General features: G+C 43.1%; 1 protein-coding gene across 6 annotated transcripts in view; it reads left to right on the top strand.

Moving 5' to 3' along the window:
• wdhd1 (WD repeat and HMG-box DNA binding protein 1) overlaps window positions 1-25,133 on the top strand; it is a 113,500-nt gene that overhangs the window by 45,344 nt on the left and 43,023 nt on the right. For 5 of the 6 annotated variants that reach the window (XM_061704018.1, XM_061704027.1, XM_061704052.1 and 2 more), the window contains 3 exons: window positions 22,008-22,249; window positions 22,678-22,815; window positions 23,384-23,540. In XM_061704018.1, the coding sequence (XP_061560002.1) occupies window positions 22,008-22,249; window positions 22,678-22,815; window positions 23,384-23,540 (537 nt within the window). The remainder of the gene's footprint in view (window positions 1-22,007; window positions 22,250-22,677; window positions 22,816-23,383; window positions 23,541-25,133) is intronic. The other variant, XM_061704044.1, reaches the window with a different exon arrangement.

Below are 25,133 nucleotides of genomic sequence, written 5' to 3'. Positions count from 1 at the left end.
CACTTGCAATGAGTCTTTCACATCTCTGTGGAGATATTTTGTCCCACTCTTCTTAGCAGAATTGTTTGAATTCAGGAAAAAGGGACGGTTTTCAAGCATGAACAGCCTTTTTAAGCTCATGCCACTGCATTTCAATCTGATTCAAGTCGAGACTTTCACTAGGCCACTCCAAATACTTAATTTTTTTTTTTTTTTTTTTTTTGAGCCATTCAGAAGTTTACTTGACTTGTTATCCTGGTGCAGAGCCCAAGTGCGCTTCATCTTGAGGTAACAAACTGATGGATGAACATTCCTCTTCAGGATTTTATGTTAAAGAGCAGAATTCATGGTTCCATCAATCACAGCAAGTTGTCCAGTTCCTTAATGGAAAAGCAGCCCAAGACCATCACATTACCACCACCATGTTTTACTGTTGGTATGATGTTCTTTTTCTGAAATGCTGTGCTACATTTACGCCAGATGTAATGATACACGCACCTTCCAAAATGCTCAACTTTCATCTGGTCAGTCCATATGCAGTAATATTCTCCCAAAAGTCTTGGGAATCATTCAGATTTATTTTTAAAATTATTTTTGCAACATGCCTTGGATGCCATTTTTGCCCAGTCTCTTACTTATTGTTGTTTCATAAACATGGACCTTAACTGAGGCAAGGGAAGCCTGCAGTTCTTTAGAAGTTGTCCTGAGTTCCTTTGTGGCCTCCTGGATGAGACATTGCTGTTCTCGTGGGGTAATCTTTGTAGGCTGGTCACTCCTGTGGAGGTTCACCACTGTTCCATGATTTCTCCACATGAGGATAATGGCTCTCCCTATAATTCGCTGGAATTCTAAAGCTTTAGAAATGGCTTTGGTAACCCTTTCCAGACTGACAAATGTCAATTACTTTATTTCTCGACTGTTCTGGAATTTTTTTGGATTGTGTCATTTTGTTGCAGCTTTTTTAGATCTTTTTTTCTGACTTGATTTTGTCAGTACAGATTCTGTATAAATTATTTCTTAATTGATCAGGTCTGGAGGTAATCTGGCTTGGGTGTGTGATCAGTGAAAATTTACCAAAAATTGTGATTAGCCACAATTAATTCATGATTTAACAAGGGGGTAATTACTTTTTGACTCAAGGCCAGGTAACTTTGAATAAAACCCCAATTCCAATGAAGTCGGCACGTTGTGTTAAACATAAATAAAAACAGAATACAATGATTTGCAAATCATGTTCAACCTATATTTAATTGAATACACTACAAAGACAAGATATTTAATGTTCAAACTGATAAACTTTATTGTTTTTAGCAAATAATCATTAACTTAGAATTCTTTTAACAACATTCAATAAACGTTTGGGAACTGAGGACACTAATTCTTGAAGCTTTGTAGGTGGAATTCTTTCCCATTCTTGCTTGATGTACAGCTTCACTTGTTAAACAGTCCAGTCTCTCTGTTGTCGTATTTTACACTTTATAATGCTCCGCACATTTTCAATGGGAGACAGGTCCGGACTGCAGGCGGGCCAGTTTAAAACACGCACTCTTTTTACTACGAAGCCACGCTGTTGTAACACGTGCAGAATGTGGTTTGGCATTGGCTTGCTGAAATAAGCAGGGGCGTCCATGAAAAAGACGTTGCTTGGATGGCAGCGTATGTTTCTCCAAAACCTGTATGTACCTTTCAGCATTAATGGTGCCTTCACAGATGTGTAAGTTACCCCTGCCATTGGCACTAACACGGCCCCATACCATTACAGATGGTGGCTTTGAAACTTCGCGTCCATAACAGTCCGGATGGTTCTTTTCCTCTTTGGCCCGGGGACACGACATCCACAATTTCCAAAAACAACTTGAAATGTGGACTGGTCGGACCACAGAACACTTTTCCACTTTGCATCAGTCCATCTTGGATGAGCTCTTGCCCAGAGAAGCCGGGGGCGTTTCTGGGTGTTGTTGATAAATGGCTTTTGCTTTGCATAGTAGAGTTTAAAGTTGCACTTACGGATGTAGCGCAGAACTGTATTCACTGACATTGGTTTTCTGAAGTGTTCCTGAGCCCATGTGGTGATATCCTTTACACTTTGATGTCGGTTTTTGATGCAGTGCCGCCTGAGAGATCGAAGGTCACGGGCATTCAATGGTGGTTTTCGGCCTTGCCGCTTACATGCAGTGATTTCTCCAGATTCTCTGAACCTGTTGATGATATTGTGGACTGTAGATGATGAAATTCCGAAATTCCTTGCAATTGTACATTGAGGAACATTGTCGTTAAACTGTTCGACTATTTTCTCACGTACTTGTTCACAAAGAGATGAACCTCGCCCCATCTTTCCTTGTGAATGACTGAGCAATTCAGGGAAGCTCCTTTTATAACCAATCATGGGACCCACCTGTTCCCAATTAGCCTGTTCACCTGTGGGATGTTCCAAACAGGTGTTTGATGAGCATTCCTGAATTTTCTCACTTTTTTGCCACTTGTCCCAGCTTTTTTGGAATGTGTTGCAGCCATAAAATGATAAGTTAATGATTATTTGCTAAAAACAATAAAGTTTATCAGTTTGAACATTAAATATCTTGTCTTTGGAGTGTATTCAATTAAATATAAGTTGAACATGATTTGCAAATCATTGTATTGTGTTTTTATTTATGTTTAACACAGCGTCCCAACTTCATTGGAATTGGGGTTGGAGTTTTTTTCCCTTAATAAATGACATCACCGTGTAAATATAGCATTTTAAGTTCACGTGCGTTATATTTGTCCATTTATTTATTTTGATGATCATAAACAAAGTTGGGACACACTGCAAAAATATATGAATTTGAAAGGGGGGCAATACTTTTTCATGGCACTGTAGTTTGATTTTGATATACAATTGGATCATGGATCATGGTCATGGTCCTGACTGATTGTAGTGGCTAATATCTAGCTCAGACTACAGGATTTAGCCCTTATATTGGCCCGATTTGCTGTCGCAGGCAGTTTCCCAGATCGGGCCCGGGATATTTTGTCGGGAATGACAAAACTTCTTGTAGTGTGACATAATCCACGACCAACTATTTGGCTCTACGACAACGCCAAAATGAGAAGTCTAGTTTTTTGGGATATCTTCCCTGTAGTGTGACATATCGACAACTTGAAGTTGACCAATAGGATTTAGGGCTGTGAAAAAAATTGTGAAATCAGCTAAGTCGACCATAATAATTAGTAGTATTAGTATTTCTGCCTCGAGGCAATAAAAAGATGTTAATAAATGCATATTTGCGCCACCCGGAACAAATTTGGGCCGCCTGGAACCATTTAGCCACTGCCCATGTTTATCGTACGGACATTTGTTGCAGACGGACGCATCTTTGGGCCTTTGAATAGCATTCCCTAAACAACAGAGGAGCATTTGTAAGTGAATTTTAAGACCTTGTTAGGGTTGCAATGTACATATAAAATGATATATGAGTATGCTAAATGCCAGCATGTTTGCGTACAAACGTGCTAGCACTAGCTTGCTAGGCTATATAACGTTAAGTTGCTAGCTTGCGAGCCATACTATCAGTACATGAACAGATGTACCTCAAGCCCTGCTTGAATGGACAGCCCAAAACGTCCTCTCCCAAGCACCGGTGACTGCCACGTTTTCCCTCATTTTGTTATTTTTTTTCTAACACTATACATTGGTGCAAGCCATTGTTGTTGTCTTTGCCTTGGTAATTGGGTACATCCGGTCGCATTGACCGGTGACACAGTTTCTGGTCCGGCCCCCCAACAATGTTTGATTTGACAAGATAAAGCCCAGTGGTCGTAAAAGACGGGATATGGTGGTATCATAATAAATATCCTGTGCAGTGTTGCCAGTGGCTGACTGAGATACTGTAAGATTTTTAGGCAGTAGTCTGACCTAGTGCCATCTTGAAAGACCAAATTTGTCTTGTCGTCCGATCCAAGCATAACATGCTAACATATCTTTACTAATGCGCTTTACCAAACTTCTGGGTCATATAAACACGACCAATTAAATATTAAAAACTGTGCTGTGACCTATTTTAGTGTTGTGTGACTGTACGTCCGCCCGCAGTGGCGAACCTATTTCATAAGGGTTCAGTGTGTGTGTGTGTGTGTGTGTGTGCGTGTGTGTGTGTGCGTGCGTGCGTGCGTGCGTGCGTGTGTGTGTGTGCGCGAATTGACACCTTTCCTGAGTCAGTATTCAACCTTGTATCATTTAGCACTTTGATAAGAGCAGATTCTGAACTGTGATGTGTTCGGAAACCTGATTAAAATTTGTCAAAAAGTCAATTTAAGTTCAAGAAATTGCTGAGTTGATTAAAAATAACTTTCTCAACAATCTTGGCTATGACAGATTTGAGATGGGTCTATAGCTTGCTAACATGGAAGCGTCCAGCGTTCTATTTATTTTTTTTAAGAGGCTGAATAGCAGCTACTTTAAGAGCTTTAGGAAACGCGCCTGACTCGAGTGAGCAATTGATTATTTGCTACAAATCAGCTAGCACAGACTTCGTAATAGATTTGGAAAAGGTCAGATGGTATTGAGTCAAGACAGCTCGTCGATGGTTTCAGCTGCTGAACTGTTTTCTCTACAATTTTTTTGGTCAACTGTATAAAATTCTGACATAATTTTATCACTTTGCTGATTTGTGCTGATATTTAACCCGATGGATTGTATTTTTTCACTAAAATATCAAGCAAATTCATTGCATTTATCTGCTGTTTGGAGTTCTGGAGCTATCTGCTTTGGGTGAGCTTGTCAACCACAGCAAAGAGAGTGCGATTATTGTTGAAATTCTTACTGATGATTTCAGAAAAGTGTTGCTGTCGGGCCTTGACAAACTTGATTAAAATTACAAAGACTTTGTCTGTAGAGGTCATAGTCAAGTTGGAGTTTAGTTTTTGTCCATTACGTTCTGCTTTCCTACACTTTGATTTCGAGGTCCATCATTGTGCTCCTCCACGGTGTTCCAAGTGGCCTCAAGATTGTCATAGTTTTAATAGAAGCGACAGCATTCATGACATTTGAGATTTTCCAGGTGAGATTATCCAAAAGTGTCACAGCATTCACTGTTTGTGGCACAGCTATGGTCTCCATAAACTTAGTGGCAGTACTCTCATTTATGTACCTTTTCTTAATAGACAGAGAGGTTCTCTGAACTTTTGGAAGAATCTGTAATTCAAGAAATACACAAAAATCTTCAGAAATAGCCATATTCTTACTGTCTGACTGATATAATTTCAACATCCTTAGAGATGACCAGGTCTAAGATGTGACCTTGAGTGTGGGTTGGACTTAATATTTTGAAAGAAGTCACATATGTCTAGTATAGCAGAGGTCTTTAAAAAAAATTTTTTCCATGTTGTTGTCAACATGAATGTTAAAGTTTCCCGTTATGACAAAATAGTTATCAAATAACTGACCGCAGTTCTGAAAAATCCTCCATCATTTTTCTATTTTTTCTTGGAGGTCAATAAATTATGAGAACAATAACCTTTCAGTCACCTTTAACTAAAAAACAGATATTCAAATGAGCTAAAATCACCCAGTATAATTTCTTTACACTGAAATAATGACTTAAAAATAACAGCAATACCACCACCTTTTTACCCTATTCGACACTTCATAAAATTAAAATTTGCTGGTGTTGCCTCATAAAAATTTTTATTACACCTTTTTCACACCCACAGCTTTGGGCTATAGGCGGTTCCTCCTAAACAGGGCGAGTTTCTCTCTGTGAACCCAGCCACCCTACCAGATCATTTGGTTTGGCCACATTTCATTTAGTAGCAAAAAGACCAGATCATAGGTTGTAATGACATTAATCAACATTGATTTATTACCCAGTGACCTGGTATTGAAAAGAGCTAGTCTCGCAGAGATATCTGGAGACCATGGTTTGATAGATTCACATTTGATCCTCACTAAGTTTTTAATTCTGCTTTTTTTGTGCCATATTTCTTTGACCAACTTTCTGTCCCTTGTAATTACAGCGATGACAAATGCCTGATCTCCATAAGGGTCTGACTTATTCTGGAAAAGATCCCGCAGATATCAGTCAGATTTGGAGATAAGATTCTTCATGGGTGGAGAAGGGGCCCATCGCATCTTAGTGGACGGTGGTTTCAGGCGAGGGGGGATGGGAGGAAGATATTGGCGTGGTGTGCGCTGGATTCCAGTATTGACAATAGCCTTCATCCTGTCCGTCACACCTAACAGGCATTTAGGCTAGTAGAGAGTGAGTTTTGCATTGTCTTTGAGCCACTTATTTAATTGACTAAGCCTACTGAAATATTCATCTCCAAATCGTACCATTGGGAGAAGTTCACTTGTGAAAACCTCAGCACCCAAACGTTGCATTTTTGTTAGGAGATCAATGAAATCTCGCTTCAGTACCTCTGATTGCTGCTTGACAACATCCAGAGCTCTTGTGTGTATAATGACAAATTTCACAGTTGGGTGCGCATTAGTGAGCGCCAGGATTTTTCTTTAGAGATATCGGACACCATGTCACTGGTAAAAAAACAGTACTTTGGTGTTCTTCTCCGTGCAAATACGTTTCACATTCTTGACAGCTCCATCACAAACTATTAACGTTTGGGGTGCAATTTTTTTCTTGCGTGATTTCGTTTAATACTTTTCAGTGGTGGTGGGGGATGAGCATTTTTGGCCAGGGTCTTGTAAAAGTGGTTCAAATCTATTTGTAAGTATGATGTCAATGTTTTGCATTGACTTGCCTCCTCTTTTCTTGCCCTTCGCTGTAGCGACCATCCATGGTCACTCTCTCGGGGTTGAAGCAGTACGCAAAGCAGACCAGCCGGATTCCTCGGTAATCTGCTGGTGTTGTGTCCTCCCTTTTAGATGTCGTCCCATATCTTTGGGCTTTGCTCCCATTACATTCTAGGGAGAACTGCTGGATGATCCATTACCGTTTCCACCATTCACATCCGTCCTCTTTGTTGAGCTAAGTGGCTGTCTGTTATCACATCATTTTGAGACAATCGGTAGAGTGGTTTCATTCCCCGACTGTCCGTTTACATCCACATACACTTTAAGATGGTGGATTTTTGTTTCCAGGACCGTTATCCTCTGTTGCAGACAGTGATAGTCCTCAGTGGAGTAGATAGGCATCTTGTTGCTGGCCTCGTTGCCAATAGCAGGCCACACTCGCGGGTATAAAAAAATATATTGGAATATGGCAACAACTGACTGAATCTACAAAAAAACCAAAAAAACAGTACAGTTCCACAAGTTTAAAAATATCCAGGTGTTGATTCTTCCAACTTCCTTGGAAGAAAAAAAAAAAAGCTTCTCAGCAAGAACAAATGCAAACAGAGGCAAAGCAAGCAGAGCGACCAAAAAAGCATCTGGACTGTACAAGAGCGAAAACTGACTTGTTTTAAATCTAATTATCCAGATTTTAATTTTGTAGATGTGGTAATATGTCAATTAAACAATTATGTTGTCACAGTCATATTGGCCCTCTGATGGGGCTGAGACTTAAAAACCAACACATTTGTCTACTCATTAACTTTAAAGGTACATGGTAGACAACTAAAATTGCCATTTTTGGCAAGTTTGATAGCTCGATGAAGAAGTCAAACAAGTGTGCATTAAGATTATTATACATAGTGATACAGTTTAAAACACTAAAAACAGCACTTATCATAAATGGTGTGAATTCAAGGGGTATACTTTTTTCTTGTACTACTTTCAAACAGGGGGCACGGTGGACCACTGGTTAGAGCGTCAGCCTCACAGTTCTGAGGACCCGGGTTCAATCCCCGGCCCCGCCTGTGTGGAGTTTGCATGTTCTCCCCATGCCTGCGTGGGTTTTCTCCGGGCACTCCGGTTTCCTCCCACATCCCAAAAATATGCATTCATTTGAGACTCTAAATTGCCCCTAGGTGTGACTGAGAGTGTGAATGGTTGTTTGTTTGTATGTGCCCTGCGATTGGCTGGCAACCAGTTCAGGGTGTACCCCGCCTCCTGCCCGATGACAGCTGGGATAGGCTCCAGCACGCCCGCGACCCTCGTGAGGAGAAGTGGCTCAGAAAATGGATACTTTCAAACAAACAAACCATTTTTGTTTTCTCTCCAACTAATGTTTTGTAGTTATTGTCTATGCTAAAAAATGCAGGGAAAGCTTGATATGCATGGGTTTTTTGCCCAACGAGTGTGCGGTTCTTTAAGTTAAAGTTACACTTACTTGAGGGCTGGAAGGAGGAGAATGGTGGATGTATACACCAGAGCTTGCTGAATTCCATGCTGGAATAGTTTAAACAGCAAATTTGGTGTATTTGTCTGGGTCTTGTTGCTATCTTTACCAAAAAGATCTGGTAGGGTGGCTGGGTTCACAGAGAGAAACTCGCCCTGTTTAGGAGGAACCGCCTATAGCCCAAAGCTGTGGGTGTGAAAAAGGCGTTGCCGTTTTTACAACCATACCTTAAGGGACGCGACAACATTATTTTACAGAATATATATTGTTAAAGCATTGTTACCATTTCATACATTAGCCCTGCACTTTTACGGTAGGAGAGCATAGTGTGTCTTCTAACAACTTGGGATCTTTCAACCAATAAACTGTCATCTGTACAGAGTTATTCAATCTTTTTTTTTTTTTTTACAATCAAATCTGACTTTACAGGTAAAATCAAATGGTTTGTTAACCAATATATATCGATGAGAAATGACCTCTCGTTTTGAGGGATGGTGATCTAGCCATCAATCTGATAAGTGGTCTTTCGGAGCTGATGAGGGTGAGTGCTCTTTGTTGAGCAGTCACCAATCATCCTTCCTCTCTCAGCCAAGCTATGCGTCACAAGGAGCCAACGCAGAGTTTTTTGGGGCAATCTGTCGTCCCTCTTTACTGTGGAGTCTTTGTTCTTGGGTTTCCGTTGGGACATGCCCGGAACACCTCACCAGGGAGGCGTCCTGGAGGCAGCCTAAACAAATGGCCGAGCCACTTCATCTGGCTCCTCTCAATGCGGAGGTGCAGCGGCTCTACTCTGAGCTCCTCCCGGATGACCAAGCTTCCCACGCTATCTCTAAGAAAGAGCCCGGACACCCTACAGAGGAACTCATTTCGGCCGCTTGTATCCGGGATCTTGTTCTTTCGGTCACGACCCACAGCTCGTGACCATAGGTGAGGGTAGGAATGTAGATCGACCCGTAAATAGAGAACTTCGCCTTTCGGCTTAGCTCCTTCACCACAATGGACAGATACAAAGTTTGCATCACTGCAGACACTGCACCGATCCGCCTGTCAATGTTCCGTTCCATTCTTCACTGACTCGTGAACAAGACCCCAAGATACTTGAACTCCTCCACTTGGGGCAGGATCTCATCCCCAACCAGGAGAGGCCACTCCACCATTTTCCGACAAAGGACAATGGTCTAAGATTTGGAGGTGCTGATTCTCATCCCAGCCCCTTCACACTCTGCTGCGAACCGCTCTAGTGAGAGTTGGGGATCATGGCCTGATGAAGCCAACAAATCCACATCATCTGCAAAAAGCAGAGATGCAATACTGAGGCCACTAAACCGGACCCCCTCTACGCCTTGGCTGCGCCTAGAAATTGTGTCCATAAAAGTTATGAACAGAATCGGTGACAAAGGGCAGCCATGCCGGAGTCCAACCCTCACCGGAAACGAGTCCGACTTACTGCCGGAAATGCGGACCAAACTCTGACACCAGTCGTACAACAGCCCGTATCAGGGGGTTTGGTACTCCTTACTCCCGAAGCACCCTCCACAGTACTCCCTGAAGGACACGGTCAAACACCTTCTCCATGTCCACAAAACACATGTAGACTGGTTGGGCGAACTCCCACGCACCCTCGAGGACCCTACCGAGGGTGAGGACCTGGTCCACTGTTCCCCGGCCTGGACGAAAACCACACTGCTCCTCCTGAATCTGAGATTCGACTTCCCGACGGACCCTTTTCTCCAGCACCCCCGAATAGTGTGATCCCCCTGTATTTGGAACACACCTTCCGTTCCCCCTTCTTAAAAAGGGGGACCACCACCCCAGTCTGCCAATCCAGAGGCACTGTCCCCGATGTCGCAGAGGCGTGTCAACCAGGACAACATCCTGAGCCATTAGGAACGCTGGGCGAATCTCATCCAACCTTGCCACCGAGTAGCTTTTTAACCACCTCGGTGACCTCAATCCCAGAGGTAGGAGAGCCCGCCTCAGAGACCCCAAACTCTGCTTCCTCATGGGAAGGCGTGTCGCTGGAATTGAGGAGGTCTTTGAAGTATTCTCCCCACTGACTCACAACATCCCGAGTTGAGGTCAGCAGCACCCCATCCCCATTATACACAGTTTTGATGGTACACTCCTTCCCTTTCCTGAGACGCCGGAGGGTAGATCAGAATTTCCTCGAAGTAGTCCGGAAGTCGTTCTCCATGGCCTCACCGAACTCCTCCCATGCCCGGGTTTTTGCCTCACCGACCACAAAGCTGCATTCCGCTTCGCCAGCCCGTACCCATCAGCTGTCTCAGGAGTCCCACAGGCCAAAAAGGCCGGATAGGATTCCTTCTTCAGCTTGACGGCATCACCACTGGTGTCCACCAACGAGTTCGGGGATTGCCGCCAGGTCAGGCACCAACGACCTTACGGCTACAGCTTCGGTCGGCCCCCTCGGCCATAGAGGCGCGGGACATGGTCCACTCAATGTCCCCCGCCTCCCCCGAGACGTAGATGAAGTCCTGCCGGAGGTGGGAGTTGACACTCCTTCTGACAGGGAATTCTGCCAGACATTCCCAGCAGACCCTCTCAATACGTGAGGGTCTGCAACCGGCCTCTATGGTCCCTCCCACAGGTGGTGAGCCCATGGGAAGGGGGACCCACGTTACCCTTACCCCCATGGGTGCAGGCCTGGCCACCAGGCGCTCGCCTTCGAGCCCCACTTCCAGGCCTGGCTCCAGAGGGGGGCCCCGGTGACCTGCGTCCGGGCAAGGGAAACCTAAATCCATTAATTTTATTCGTCACAGGGGTTTTTGTGGCCGTGCTTTGTCTGGTCCCTCACCTAGTACCTGTTTGTTATTGGTGACAGACAACTTAGCTCCTAGGATCATTGGGACACACAAACCCCACGACCTTATTGTGGTGGAGGGGTTCTACCTATGTATAGAGTTTGCTTCTACCCATATGATCAAAAAATTAAGTATTATTTGTATTTTGTTCATTTTTTTCAAATACTTTTTCTGAAGTTAAGCACTTTATTTGAACATGTAATACTTGCTCTTATTTTGAAATTCACAGCCCTACTTTTATTTAGTAATTGAGAAAACACAGTTGTGCTCATTTTTGATTACCCAGACAGAATTTGTAAGATGGGTACAATTCTTTAAAGAAAACATGAAGGCGAAACACATTTAATAAGTCGTATTAAAAAAAATTTCAATAAAAAATTCACAAATTCTGCCAGGGTATATAAATTTATGAGCACAACTGTACATACAGACCCTTTCCAAAAAAAAAATGAATGTCATGGAAAAGTTTATTTAGTTCCATAATTCCATTCAAAAAAGTTAAACTTTCATAGATTATAGATTCAATTTAAACAATTTCAAGTATTTATTTGTTTATTTTTATATAATTTGGGGTTTCAGCTCATAAAACCCACGAAATTAGGGATTCAAAAATTTTTAATACTGTGAAGAAATCAGCCCAAATTTTGCAGGCCATAAATATTTCAAACTAAGTGTCACACACTAATCACCTCCTAAACTCAAAGCACGTTTCCCCAGGTGTCATGAAATTGTTTGTTTGGTTCAATTGCCTGTGTTTGGTTCAATATGGGGAAGACTGCAGACTTGACACCAGGCCAGAAGACCATCATTGATTCCCTCCATAGGATGGGTAAGCCACAAAAGTTCATAGCTAAGGAGGCTGGCTGTTCACAGAGTCCAATGGAAGGACAAAATGTGGTAAGAGATGCACTAGCAAAAGAGATGACCGTGTGCTTCAGTGTGTCTTCCAAAGACAATAAGAAGAGGCGAAAGGCTGAGGTTCTAGTCTTAACGAAGGCAAGAACATTTAGCCTAGGTTCAAGAGGAAGCGGGGAGGTCTGAGGGGTAATTCAGATCGAGGAGGACATCCTCCACAGTTTGGACTGGGTAATTTCCGGGTTGGCCATTCTTTTTCTGTGGAAGACCTTGGGGCGAGCATTAGAGCACTGTTCTCGTAAACCCTGTGGAGCAGGTAAGCTATTCCGAAAGTCATGCAGTAACCGAGGCTGACTAGGGCTATTAAGGTGTCATTTGGTGAGGACCCGGATTGCATGAACGGGAACTTGGGCGTCTTAGCGTTGGTACTAATGGCGCATAAGGTGTTGTCTACGTTGATGTCAAAAAGTTCCTTCATAGTTTTTGTTTGAGCATTTCAGGTTCCAATTCTAATTTGTGTTGTACAAAAAAGTTGGAAATTTCAATTTCACTGTCATAAGTGTCAGACGGCAGATCATAAAGGGCGACATCCTCAATATGCAAAATTACATCTTTGGGGACGTCCGTTATTGGAAGAGTAACGAGAGGTTATTTCTCGGAACTCAGGATTGACATACAGAACTGTGTGTATATGTATACAAATATGGAGGAATTCTGCCCATTACTACATTGTCTGTAGTGGAAGCAATTTTGCGGAGCTTGTGTTTCAACATGGTAACAATTTGTGTAGGAGCGTAATCTGTTTGGACCAAAGACGACAGCTTGTTCATGGTCTGTCTATTTTGGTTTAGGGTGCCATTGTAAGCTGTTTACTCTTAGCATGTTGCTCAGCAACCAAGGATTGGTTACTTGTTTAGTCATGTGGTAGGGTTCTTGGCCTGGAGTTTCTGAAGTTATGTCTTGACAATATTTAAGCTAATCGCGTCAACAGTGGGGACACTGTGGCTGTTTCTTTTCGGTCGTTATGTTACTGGTTTGCATATGAGCAGCGCGTTTGGTTTTACTGGTGCCTTGGTCGGACATCTGAATTGCCGAGCTTGGTTCAGTCTGTGTTGTACCAAGGATGAGGTCATGGAGGTTGAACCTGCTTTCCCGGTCTCACTGTGTTGACCATCCTTCGTTCCATGCGCAGTGCATAATGATTGTGTGATGTTGTAGGTTTTATTTCGGAGCCGGTTATACGTATCGTTATACTGCCCCGCAGTTGGAATTATAGAAGTGTGGCGACAGGCGCCTTCAAGTTCTATTGGCGGTTCATTGTTCATTATGAGAATTTCAGCATCTGATGCCTTCGTGTTGGTCTTTTTCTGTATGGTGAAGCCAAGTCGTGCAGTTGTGAGCTGGACACCGTGCGGGGGCATGCTGCACCATCCAAATGGTGTTTTGTATTCGGGGGCAAGTTTTTTTTTTTTGCATGTTGGTGCGTTTAAAAACCTAAATATGCCTTGGGCAAGCGGCAGTAGTATGCCTGTGGCGCCCCTGCTCGCCCCTGTTTAACATTAAGAGTGGCCGATAAGCCGGTTACGGCTTCCGGGTCGTGAAATCCACGGGACAATTCTGAGCACAGTGTCTGTTAGCACGTAAGCTTGTTGTCGCCCGATTAAGCTACTCACTTCTCGACTAGGCGGCACCTTGATAAGGTAGTCTATCATTAGTCAGTCTTCAGTTGTCTAGCTAATTGTAGCTCACGTCTGACATGTGCCAACTCGTCTTCTTGGTCACAACGGTGCTGTTGGAGGCAACTCATTTTCCACGGGTGCCAAACGTATTTTGAGTTCATAGGAATGCAACAGTTCCTCCAGTTCGATGCAACAGGATGGTGGGTCGTTGATGGACGGCGCTGACTTCAAGCAGCTGCGGCCTCATTTAGAAAAGGTGCGTACGGCACAAAAACGTGCATTTTGTATCAAGAGTGAAAAGACCGTGGAAACTTGTGGTGCCTCACACCAAATTCATGGCTGGCGTACGCACGTTTCTGCAGCTGTTGGTACTTTGGCGACACTTAGAGGTGATGCTGGGAAACTTATAATAAATCTGCACATCAGAGACACATGAACAATTAACATTGAAGGCTTCTTTATACTCGCGCGGACAGCGACCGCGCTGACGTCACTGCGGTTGTCCCTCACGTAGTTTGCCTTTATACTCGAGCGCAACCCACGCATGCTGTTTTGAAAGTGTGCTGCAGTTCTCCTCCAAGTTGGGGGTGTCGCTACAGCTGGTATTGGATAGGACACCACAGGGTGGAGTTTCCTCTGCATTTCTTTGGGCCATTTCCTGTAGCCCTTGTTGCTTTCCTTTCAGCAACAAGGAACAAAGCAACAACAATGGCGACCACGACAGAACAAATGGACCTAGATGACCAGATGATATGTTTAATTATGCTGCAAAATCGATCGAGAAGGCGGTGACGTAGATGGTATGTAGAACCAAGGGGCACGCTGGTACGTCATCACAGCATGTGACTAAAACGGACCAATCACGAGAGATGATCTCCGCGGCGTTCGATGCGCAGCAACTATTTTTGTCGGGTGCGCGACAAGCTACGCAGAGGTGCTGCACGGGCAATTAATAATTATAATATAATATTATGTAATATAATATTAATTAACAATTAATGCCCGCCGACATTTGATTTCAGAAATGTAAAAGAGGAAAGGACTCTGAATTCACCTGTTAACCAATGTCTTTAATGAATCACTGATATTTGAGAGAACACCTATTAATTGATCAGGGCAATCATTTATGCCACCTACTGCCCTCACGATCTCTTCCTCTTGTGATTCCAGCACATGCAGTGAAAAAAAGTCCTTTAATTTAGATACTGTATTTTCACGACCATAGGGTGCACCATATTTAAAGGTGCAGTCTCAGTTACGGGGTCTATTTCTGTATTTAACACATACATAAGGTGCACCGTATTATTGGGCGCAGGCATGGTAAAATAAAGCTAGCTTAAAGCATCCATCCATCCATTTTCTGAGCCGCTTCTCCTCAGTAGGGTCGCGGGTGTGATGGAGCCTATCCCAGCTGTCATCGGGCAGGAGGCGGGGTACACCCTGAACTGGTTGCCAGCCAATCGCAGGGCACATAGAAACAAACAACCATTCGCACTCACAATCATGCCTACGGGCAATTTAGAGTCTCCAATTAATGCATGTTTTTGGGATGTGGGAGGAAACCGGCGAAAACCCATGCAGGCACGGGGAGAACATGCAAACTCCACACAGGCGGGGCCGGGGATTGAGCCCGGGTCCTCAGAGATGTGAGGCTGACGCTCTAACCAGTCGGCCACCGTGCCGCTTAAAACATACGGTAGCATTTATGTACGCTAAAACAATGTCTTTAAAAAGGCAGCGGGAGCAAAACTGAGTTTGGTTGTACTTTATTGAAGTATTTAACAATGTACTCATGTTATTTTTTTTACAATCCTTATCCACAAATCCATCAAAGTCCTCATCTTCTGTATCCGAAATGAACAGCTAGGCAAGTTCTCCATCAAACACGCCAGTTTCCCTCTCGTCATTGTTCGAGTCAGTCTTGTTGCCGTGCGGCTCCTCAGAATTGATTCCGGCTTTTACGAAAGTTCGAACAACAGTGTAAGCAGACACATTACCCCAAGCATCCACAATCCGTTCACAAATTGTGGCGTAACTTGACTTGCCGAAGCTCGTTTTCCTGCTTCCTCCACTTGCAAACCATGGATTCGTTGATCTTGAATTCTCTCGCGGCTGCTCGATTCCCATGTTCCTACGCGTAACTGATAGCTTGCAGTTTAAACTGTGCTTCGTAAGCGTGTCTCTTCGTAGGTGCTATTTTCGGGGGTCCTTAGCCAAACCAATGTTGTTTTGCACAATGCACATACCGGCGCTATATACCTACTGGGGGCGTGCCTTTAGCGTCCTCTGTCACGTGCACCCCTCCCCCATTAACGGCCGCATGCTGTCCTCAGCCACGTCCGCTTTTCCTCTGTATAAGCAGCGTGTCGGCAGGAAATGCTCCCAGTCAGTCAAGCGGAGCACTCATCACACAATAACATTTACAGATTTTGGAACTTGGTGCACACATAAGGCGTACCGTCCATTTTGGAGAATTTAAGACTTTTAAGTGCGCCTTATGGTCGTGAAAATACGGTAATTTAAACATGTACATTTATTGCACATGATTAAAATGACAGTTTTTTTTTTTAGGAGAAGAGGGTTAAATTGTCATTTTAATCATGTGCAACCAATGTACATGTTCAAATTAAGTAAATTCAAAGGACTCTTTTCATCAGTGTGCACTGGTGAGGACACGGCCAGTCAGGCGGGCAGCAGCAGCTGGTTGTTGGAGCGTCAGAGACCCTGGGGATGCCAGAGGAGACGCCAGGAACGGTGGACGAATCCTCCGCCTCCCCGAACATGTAGCACGTGGCTGGGACTGCGTGTCCTCTCCTGTGTATTAAAATAATAAATTGAGTAATCAAACAAGAGTCAAAGTTTTTGAAATCCTCTTTAACATGCTCATGTGCTTCTATTGTAATTGAAAATATTTATTATAGATACAACATTTACGCAGGTACCTTTATCTCATAGGGCTGAGTGTAGGTTACTCTATGAACACATTTGTTGTGAGTTATAAAAATACATGGTATTTACCTTGTGGGGTGATCAGAGTCAGCCACATGTGCTCCCACCACCCCTGAGAGAGCAGTGTCACCCGTGATTGCAGCGAGTCTCTCCTCGAACAGCGTAAGGCCCTCCCCGCCGGTTCCTCCGCCTGTTTTGGCCACATTTTGGCGGTGGGCAGCTCTCCTCCGCTTCACATCCACCTTAATGTCTGACCACTTCTTTTTTTATTTTAGCGGGTATGCGCTGTCCCGACCCAGAGGACAGCGTGCCAAAGAGGTTTTTTCTTTTTTTTTTTTTTGCACACCACTTCATTGAGCAGCATCTAAACTTCACATTCTGATTTTTTTTTTCCTTCATTACCGTGCTCATTTTCTTTTTTTCCTGATCATGCAGAGATTGGGATCGCAGGTGCAGGGTTCGCTACTCCGTGTGCTCAACTCTATATTTATTGGGATGTACGAAGGAAATGTGCTTGGATTTATGCATACGCACAGATTAGTACATCGAGATATTTTTGTGCGTCCAACATTTTCTGGATTTGAGCATACGCCATGTTTCAGTAGGAAATCCACGCAAGTCTTTGTACATGAGGCCCCTGGTCTTTAGAGGGACGGTCAGCCAATTCTGTCAACTTAGCTTTAATTGTGTAATTTCCGCAGCAACGGCTTGTAATTATCTTTCCTGTTCTACGAAAGTTTGCTTGTGCACGGAAAGGGCCCGTGTAAATTTACCATTTTCAAGGGTTAACGCGCCACTGTCGTCTGGTGTCAACTGAGAAGTGATGGATGCAGCAGTGAGGTCAGCAATGCGTTCCTCCGCGTAGTCACGCTGCGTTTTCAACATCAATGAGGTGGGCCTCGGCAAGGCTCAAACCAAATTTTGCACTCCGTCAGCTATACCGTTAAATTTACTTGTTTCTGCTGTTCAACCTCTGTTCGGTCATCCTCGAAGTCGCTCAATTTTAATTGTGACACTAAGTTTAAAACCATTCAACCGAGCATTCGAGCGAGGTTCTTATCTTTCGTTTTGTGTTCGGCGTCACTCTTGAGTTGCGCTATGTTAGCATTGATGACCTCGAGGCTAGCGCCTTTGACTGATTCTGCATAGCCTTGGATGAGGTCCTTTCTCAGGTTGCTGAAGAACTAATATCTCAAGGTTATCATATTGGCTTGGGCTTTCTGAAAGTTCAGACATGATTGTAACGTGTACAGTACCGATTAGTTATAAGTACTGTAACTGGGCTGTCAGTGTTGTAAGCTCGACTTGTGAGTTAAATTGATGTTTGATACACCAGTTTGTGTTAGAATAATGTGAAGTAAATAACATAGGCTGGACTAAAGTAAAAAGTAGGCCTCCAAAATACATACAGTACTTGAAAAAAAAAACAAGAGTACTGTATAACTGCTTTGTAACTTCTATTTTATTATATCTTAATCAATGCGTGAACGTGCACGTGTTACTCCAGCAATAGAACTGAAACTAAAACGGTACATAAAAATGAAGTAGTAATAATAATGTTTTGGTCAGAGGTGTATTCATTTTTGTGAAAGTACACCTTATGTATCTTTGTAATGTTGTAATATTTTATAGCTTGACATCAATCAGAATGTTTTTTAGTTACGGGTCCTTTATGCTTTGCGAATATTAACTGGTTAGGCTAGTTGTAAATGAGATGTATTTAACCCCTTTATGAGCAGAAAAAGAACAAATATGCAATGAAGTGCAATTGAAGAAGAATCACCTTTATTGTCATGAACATGCATGCACACAAAATTTGTTCTCTGCATTTTACCCATCACAGTGAACACATACACATGTTAGTGGAACACACTGGAGCATGGGGCAGCGGAAGTGCCCGGGGAGCATTTCGGGGTATCCGTGTCTTGCTCAAGGACACTAAAGCCATGAGTACTGGGGATGTTGGCGGATGGTCCAGTCGGGGTCTTGAACCTAGGTCCCCCACGGTGGCAGGCGATGATCTTAACCATTGGGCCAATGTTGAAGCTAACATTTGTTGATAAAAACATGTCATTAGAAAAATACCTTTGCCTGTTGTTTAAAATCCTGTAAAAGTTAGATCTCAGTGCATTATGGCTAATAGCTTTTAGCAAAGCAAGTAGCACACATTGCCTTTTCCTGGTTTCTGAACATCTAAAAAGAAAGTAACATCTTCAGTCTCATCCTATTTTCTGAATATGAAAAAAACAGAGGCGTTAGCAGGAAGAAAAAAAACAATACAACTGGATTAACTGTAAATGTATATGTATTAAGGTCGATTTGTATTGGTTTCACAAACCAATTGATTTTACTTCTAAAATCAGACAATATTGTAAAAATCTGCTTGGATAACTCTTACCACAGAAGATGATTTATGTTGAAAGATCCAAAGTTGTTAGAGGATACTTGATATCGACTTACGAGTCCACACCATGCTCTACGGGTGTAAAAGTGTAGGGAGTATGAGTTTGTGACAAAGCTTTAACAATCAACAAGCAATGGTGGTTGGCTGGGTTGGGGGTAGGCTTTGGGCCCCTGCGGCCTCTTCTGGGGGGCAGGTTTTGGGGTGCCTCAGTGGGGCTGGTGGTCTCTGGTAGGCCACCTGAGAGGCGGAGTCGGATCTTAAGCCCCCGCGGTGCAGGCACAGCAAGTACAGCTCACTTCTGAAGGTTATTGTACATGCAAGATAGTGTCAATTCACTTGCATGTGTACTCAGATACTTCTGCGACTTCTTTGCTTGGTGTGAGGCCACTCTGCGATAAATAACATACCTATGCAAACTTCTTGGGTATCCCGTCACTTTCACTGTGTTTTTATAGAAGTTTAGAATTTACATAGCCACTCTCACCATACTTCAGTTGTCCAGCCGGGTCCACTACCTCTGTCCTTTCCAGTCCTGTCTTACATTGTCCTGTCATTACTTCACAGGATGTAGCACTACTGCCCCATAAAACAACCGAATCTAATGTCATTATACTAAGGATTTAATTTCGTCTTTGTTACAGCAGTCCGTCTTTTGTAGCCTTCGCCTAATATTTAGTTATCTTTTAAGTCTTTCCCCCTTTTTTTTTTCTTCTTTGTCACTCCCCTTTAAAACTTTGTTCGTTCCGACTGAAATTTTCAATAAAAATCCATCAGAATACAAAGAACCACAGTGGCAGCTTAAAAACTCCACTGTGGCACAATAAAACTGCTCTGGCATAAAAGGGATACAGATCCTCCTTTTTGGTTGACCTAATAGCCGTACAGGACAAAAAGAAAAAAAGGCTTTAACAATCAATATTCGTTCTGTGAAATAATGTAGCGTTGTCCCTTAAGGTGTGGTTATAAAAACAGCAATGCCTTTTTCACGCCCACAGCTTTGGGCTATAGGTGGTTCCTCAGAAACAGGGCGGAGTTTCTCTCTGAGAACCCAGCTCTCATGCCAGATCATTTTTGGCAGCATGTAATACAGCGAGCTCTGCTGTATACATTCACCATCCTCCTCCTTCAAGTCCTCATGTAAGTGTAACTTTACCTTAAAGAGTCCCACGATCATTGGGCAAAAACATGCATATCAAGCATTCCCTTCATTATTGAGCATGGATAATAACTTCAAAACATTAACTGGAGAGTAAAAATAGTCTGTTTGTTTGACTGTAGTATAAGACAAAAATATATTTCTTCAAATCACCCCATTTTCTTTGGTAAACGCTGTTTTTAGTGTGCCTCGTCCGCCATTTTGTCCCCAGCACCATAGGGTTCCTGCTTAGCTAGTGCATAGTGCTTATCAGTGTTTGTGCGCCGGCAGTATCTGCCTTTTTCGACCCTCCTTTTTCCACACTCTCAGCAGTAATGGTAAGTACTGCATCTTATTTTTTTATTTTAATGTATTTTAGTTTCTTTATATGAAGTGTTAACCTTTCCTGCCACGGTCACCTGACCGTGGTCGGGAGACGCATGGGAGACGGCTTCTCCAGTGCCGAGGTTGTCCTCCTCGGGGTTAACTCCCTTCTCTCCTTGCACAGCTGAGCTGGGTGGCGGCAACAATAAACGCACGAAGCACCGATTTGCTGCTTTAATGGCTTTATTAGCTCCTCTGCACAACGTCAACGGGTCCTCCGCTAATCGCTACTCTTCCCTGGTCGCCGTCACTACCCTTGCCACTGTACACACTTGCACCTTCGCGCACTCCTTCCTCCTTCACAGTCCCGCCGGACGATGCCTCCACAGTCCCGTCTCACTCACACATCGACGCACACGCCCACACACACTGAGCTTGCTGTCACAATCACGTGGGACGTGGGGCGTATTTCGACGTCAATTTCAACTTTAACGGTGAAATCCGACTTACGCGGAAATTCGGGTTACGTCGCCAGCGTAGGAACGGAACTCATTCGTAAATCGAGGACTTCCTGTATAATAATCTTATTGCAGACTTGTTTGACTTCATTGATCCATCAAACCAATTTTAGTTCTCTACTGTGTACCTTTAAAGTTAATGTTGGTAGGTCTTGGTTTGTAAGTGTCAGCCCCCTCAGAGGGACCAGTATGGCTGTGAAACCATATAACTTATCATATGACAACATATACAAAACAAAAAGGCTGGATAACTAGTTTTGAAACCTAAAGTCTGGGACAATAGTCTGTTCAACTGTTGCAATGGCACAATAATTTATCACATATCTGGAAATGTTTTTATAGGTTTTAGCAGGAATCAGGTTTGTTGCCATGACTTGTCCTGACATGTTCGGGGAGGACCGCTTGTGACCTTACTCTGTCACATTTTATTATTTTACAAGAAAGCATTAATTATGCCACGTGACACGACATGTCCCCGTCTGACCTCACAAAGGAGCCATAGTTTCTGCTAAAAGATGATAGATTCCTCCCACTGACCCGATATCAACCCCTTTGTTTCCTGTCCTGAATTGCCCTGGGGATGACCTGGCATGGTCTTTACCCCTTCCCAGACATTGGGCCAGGCATTTTCTAGTGGTTACCTCGCGTGACTCTTTGAAGTACAGGTTTTGTTTTCTGGCCCTTTGTAGCACCAGATTTTTTAGCATGATACTCGTATTGCTTTACAACCCTTTGAAGTGACACTTTTATTGCTTTATCACCATTTGAAGTGTCAGCTTTATTGTTTAAACTTACCGGTTTTATTGTTTTATCACCACTCGAGTGAGCCATAATGTCACGTAATACTTTTTTACGACCGCACGAGGGAGCCATACTTAGAGGCCATGGACCTGTCAAGATTTCGACGAAAGCTGTACTCTTTGATTATTATTTTTTTTCACCACACATACAAGGCCATCCATCCATTTGCTATCTCCATATCTGGATTTCAGCGGTAGTAATCCAAGCAGGAAAGGCCAGACTTCCCTATCACAAGACACTGCCTCATTTGTTGTACAACTGTGTAAAGAAATGTCTACGTGCTTTAATAGCAATTTAAACATTGTCATCTTTGCTTTCTTAGTAAAATACACTGCCTTCACTTCTCGTCATGGGACACCAACAAGGAGTGGATGGTTGACTTGCCTAAGGGTGAGGACGCAAGGGCATTGTGTCTTGGTCAAGGCTGGGCGGCAGTCGCCACCAGCGCACTCATGGTCAGGCTTTTCTCTATCGGAGGAGTTCAGAGGGAAATCTTCAGTCTGCCGGGAGCTGTGGTTTGCATGGCGGGACACGGAGAGCAGTTGCTCATCGTGTACCACAGAGGTACCAACACGCACACACACACACACAATTAAAATTACACTAAATGCATCTTCGTGTATGATTCTTAAGAATGTATACATCATTTCAGTTAAATGAATGACACTAGCCACACTGCAATTGAAATGTGTGATATAAGGAATTTGTGATAGAATTGTGGCCAAATCTGCTGTGTAATACATGTCATTGAAATACTCCTGCATTAGTAGAAAACACTATATACTGTAGGTCTGCAGACTACAGTGGGGCAAAAAAGTATTTAGTCAAGCCACCAATTGTTCGGTCATAGGTGAGGTATACCTATGATGAAAATTATAAGCCTCTCTCATCTTTTTAAGTGGGAGAAATTGCACAATTCGTGGCTGACTAAATACCTTTTTGCCCCACTGTATATACTGTATTTGATTATATGTCCCATTTAAAACCATCAGGGACAAGTTTTGATGGGGAGCAGGCACTGGGCGTGCAGCTACTGCAGTTTGGTCGAAAACGGAGGCAAATCATCAATGGCGAACCTCTCCCAATCTCTCACAAATCCTACCTATGCTGGCTCGGATTTACCGCTGAGGGTACTTCATACATTTTCTTCCATCCATCAATTTTCTGAGCCGCTTCTCCTCACTAGGGTCGCGGGCGTGCTGGAGCCTATCCCAGCTGTCATCGGGCAGGAGGCGGGGTACACCCTGAACTGGTTGCCAGCCAATCGCGGGGCACATAGAAACAAACAACCATTCGCACTCACAGTCACACCTACGGGCAATTTAGAGTCTCCAATTAATGCATGTTTTTGGGATGTGGGAGGAAACCGGAGTGCCCGGAGAAAACCCACGCAGGCACGGGGAGAACATGCAAACTCCACACAGGCGGGGCCGGGGATTGAACCCGGGTCCTCAAAACTGTGAGGCTGACGCTCTAACCAGTCGGCCACCGTGCCGCCCCATACAATTTCTTGATCATTTGAATTTTTAAAGATCCCTACCAAACATTATCAGTGTTAACAAAATTATTCACAAAGTTGTCCATATTGCACACGGTGAAAAATCCCACAGTGAAAAGAGTTAATAAGCAAAGGTTTACCCCGTATGCCTTTATTTTTTTCCATTGCAATATTTTTAAGTTCTGGTTGTGTATTGTCAGGTACCCCATGTTACGTGGACTCTGAAGGGGTGGTGCGAATGCTGAACCGCTCCTTGGGCTTCACTTGGACACCAGTTTGCAATACCAGAGAAACGTGCAAAAGCAAATCAGACCACTACTGGGTAGTTGGGGTGCATGAGAACCCTCAACAACTCAGGTGAGTCACATAATTTAAATTATCTCCCTGGCCTGGGAGTAAAACAAAATGTTTGCATGTATACAACCAAATTCCAGTACAATGCAATATATAGTCAAAGTTCGGGCATTCGGTATCGAATATTTTTAGAATCCATTATTCTATCGATTAGTCTATTGACTAATCAAATAAAATAATCGGATAAAATTGTATTATGTATTATATGCGTTTTTGAAACTAAGGCTACGTTCACACTGCAGGGCATAATGCCCAATTCTGATTGATTTTTATTTTTTTAATTTTTTTTGTTAAATCCGATCTTTTTATGTAGTGCTTCATATTACTAAAAACAAATGCGGCTTCTACTGTGGATGGAACGAGTCAGTGAAGTCACACGCATGTGCACAAACCAGGATGTCACATTGTGCATGCGCACAAATATAAGTCGCCGTGTAAATTTACCCACTCCCGTAGATCTCGTCGTGACGCACGCATTTCAAGGAGTTTGTGCAACCGGAGCCAACATTTTCTTATATTTATCGGTTCTAAAGCATCTTCTTTTCGCCACCTACCATTTTCTGCTCCTTCGTCCGCCGTTGCTTTTTTGTGGTGTTCCTGTTTTTTCAAAGAATTGTGACTGTCGCCGTTTGACGTATGAGTCCCGTGAGCTTCCATACTGCACTCGGATTGCATTCATATCCGATTCATATCCACATATGAAAGAGGCCTGGCCATATGAAAAAGTCGGAATTGTACTGTTCACATTGACATGAAAAAATCAGATACAAGTCACATTGGGCAAAAAAATCGGAATTGACCTGCAGTATGGACATAGCCAAAGAGCTACTTTTTTGGTACTGATTAATGCAGGGCCCGACATTAAGCCTTTTTGAGTGGTGGTCCTATTGGGCCACCATGAGCCAAGTTGTGGTGGCCCTGTCAGAACCTGTACTGGCCCCTTATTTTCATGTAATAATAAGTTGTTTTCGTGATTATTTTGTATTTAGAGTCTTTATACTGTATTATTTAAGCCCCTTTAAGAAATTATTCGTAGAATTGCAATTTTGGCAATGACTACAAACCTCACTGAAATCAAGGCATTGATTGCAATTGCACAAATTAACAATAATGCTTAAAAGAATAAATAAATTAAAAAAATAAAATATTTACTTAGCACTGACATTCCAACGATGCTTGATCTTGTGTCTTGATGTTTTGCACACAATGTATATTTAGGGGTGCTCTGATCAGTGTTTTATGCTGCCAATTCCGGTATCGATAAACCATGAGTGAGATCTGCCAATCATTGCCGATCCCGCTTGAATAGATTAGATGTACATTTTTCAATTTAGTTACAGTGAGTGCTATTGGCTGTATGATCTGTTTGTTTGGGTTTGCTTCGCAGGTCTTGGTCGCCTGTGCAGTGAGAAGGGGGAGGGGATGCTACACAAGGCCTGAGCGATTATGGAAGAAAATAATACCGTAATTTGTCGTGCATTTTTTTCCCCAAAGAAATTGTAAAAAATCAATAGTGCGTGTTATACATAGGTATAGGGGAAAATGGAAAACACTTTCACATTTTATAAATGTATGCTGCCGTCTCGAGGTTATGAA

The sequence above is a fragment of the Phycodurus eques genome, chromosome 2 (assembly GCF_024500275.1).
Source record: "Phycodurus eques isolate BA_2022a chromosome 2, UOR_Pequ_1.1, whole genome shotgun sequence".
In the NCBI taxonomy this organism is placed as follows: Eukaryota; Metazoa; Chordata; class Actinopteri; order Syngnathiformes; family Syngnathidae; genus Phycodurus; species Phycodurus eques.
Note: the sequence above shows the minus strand (reverse complement) of the source record. Positions and strands in the feature narration are given on the sequence as shown.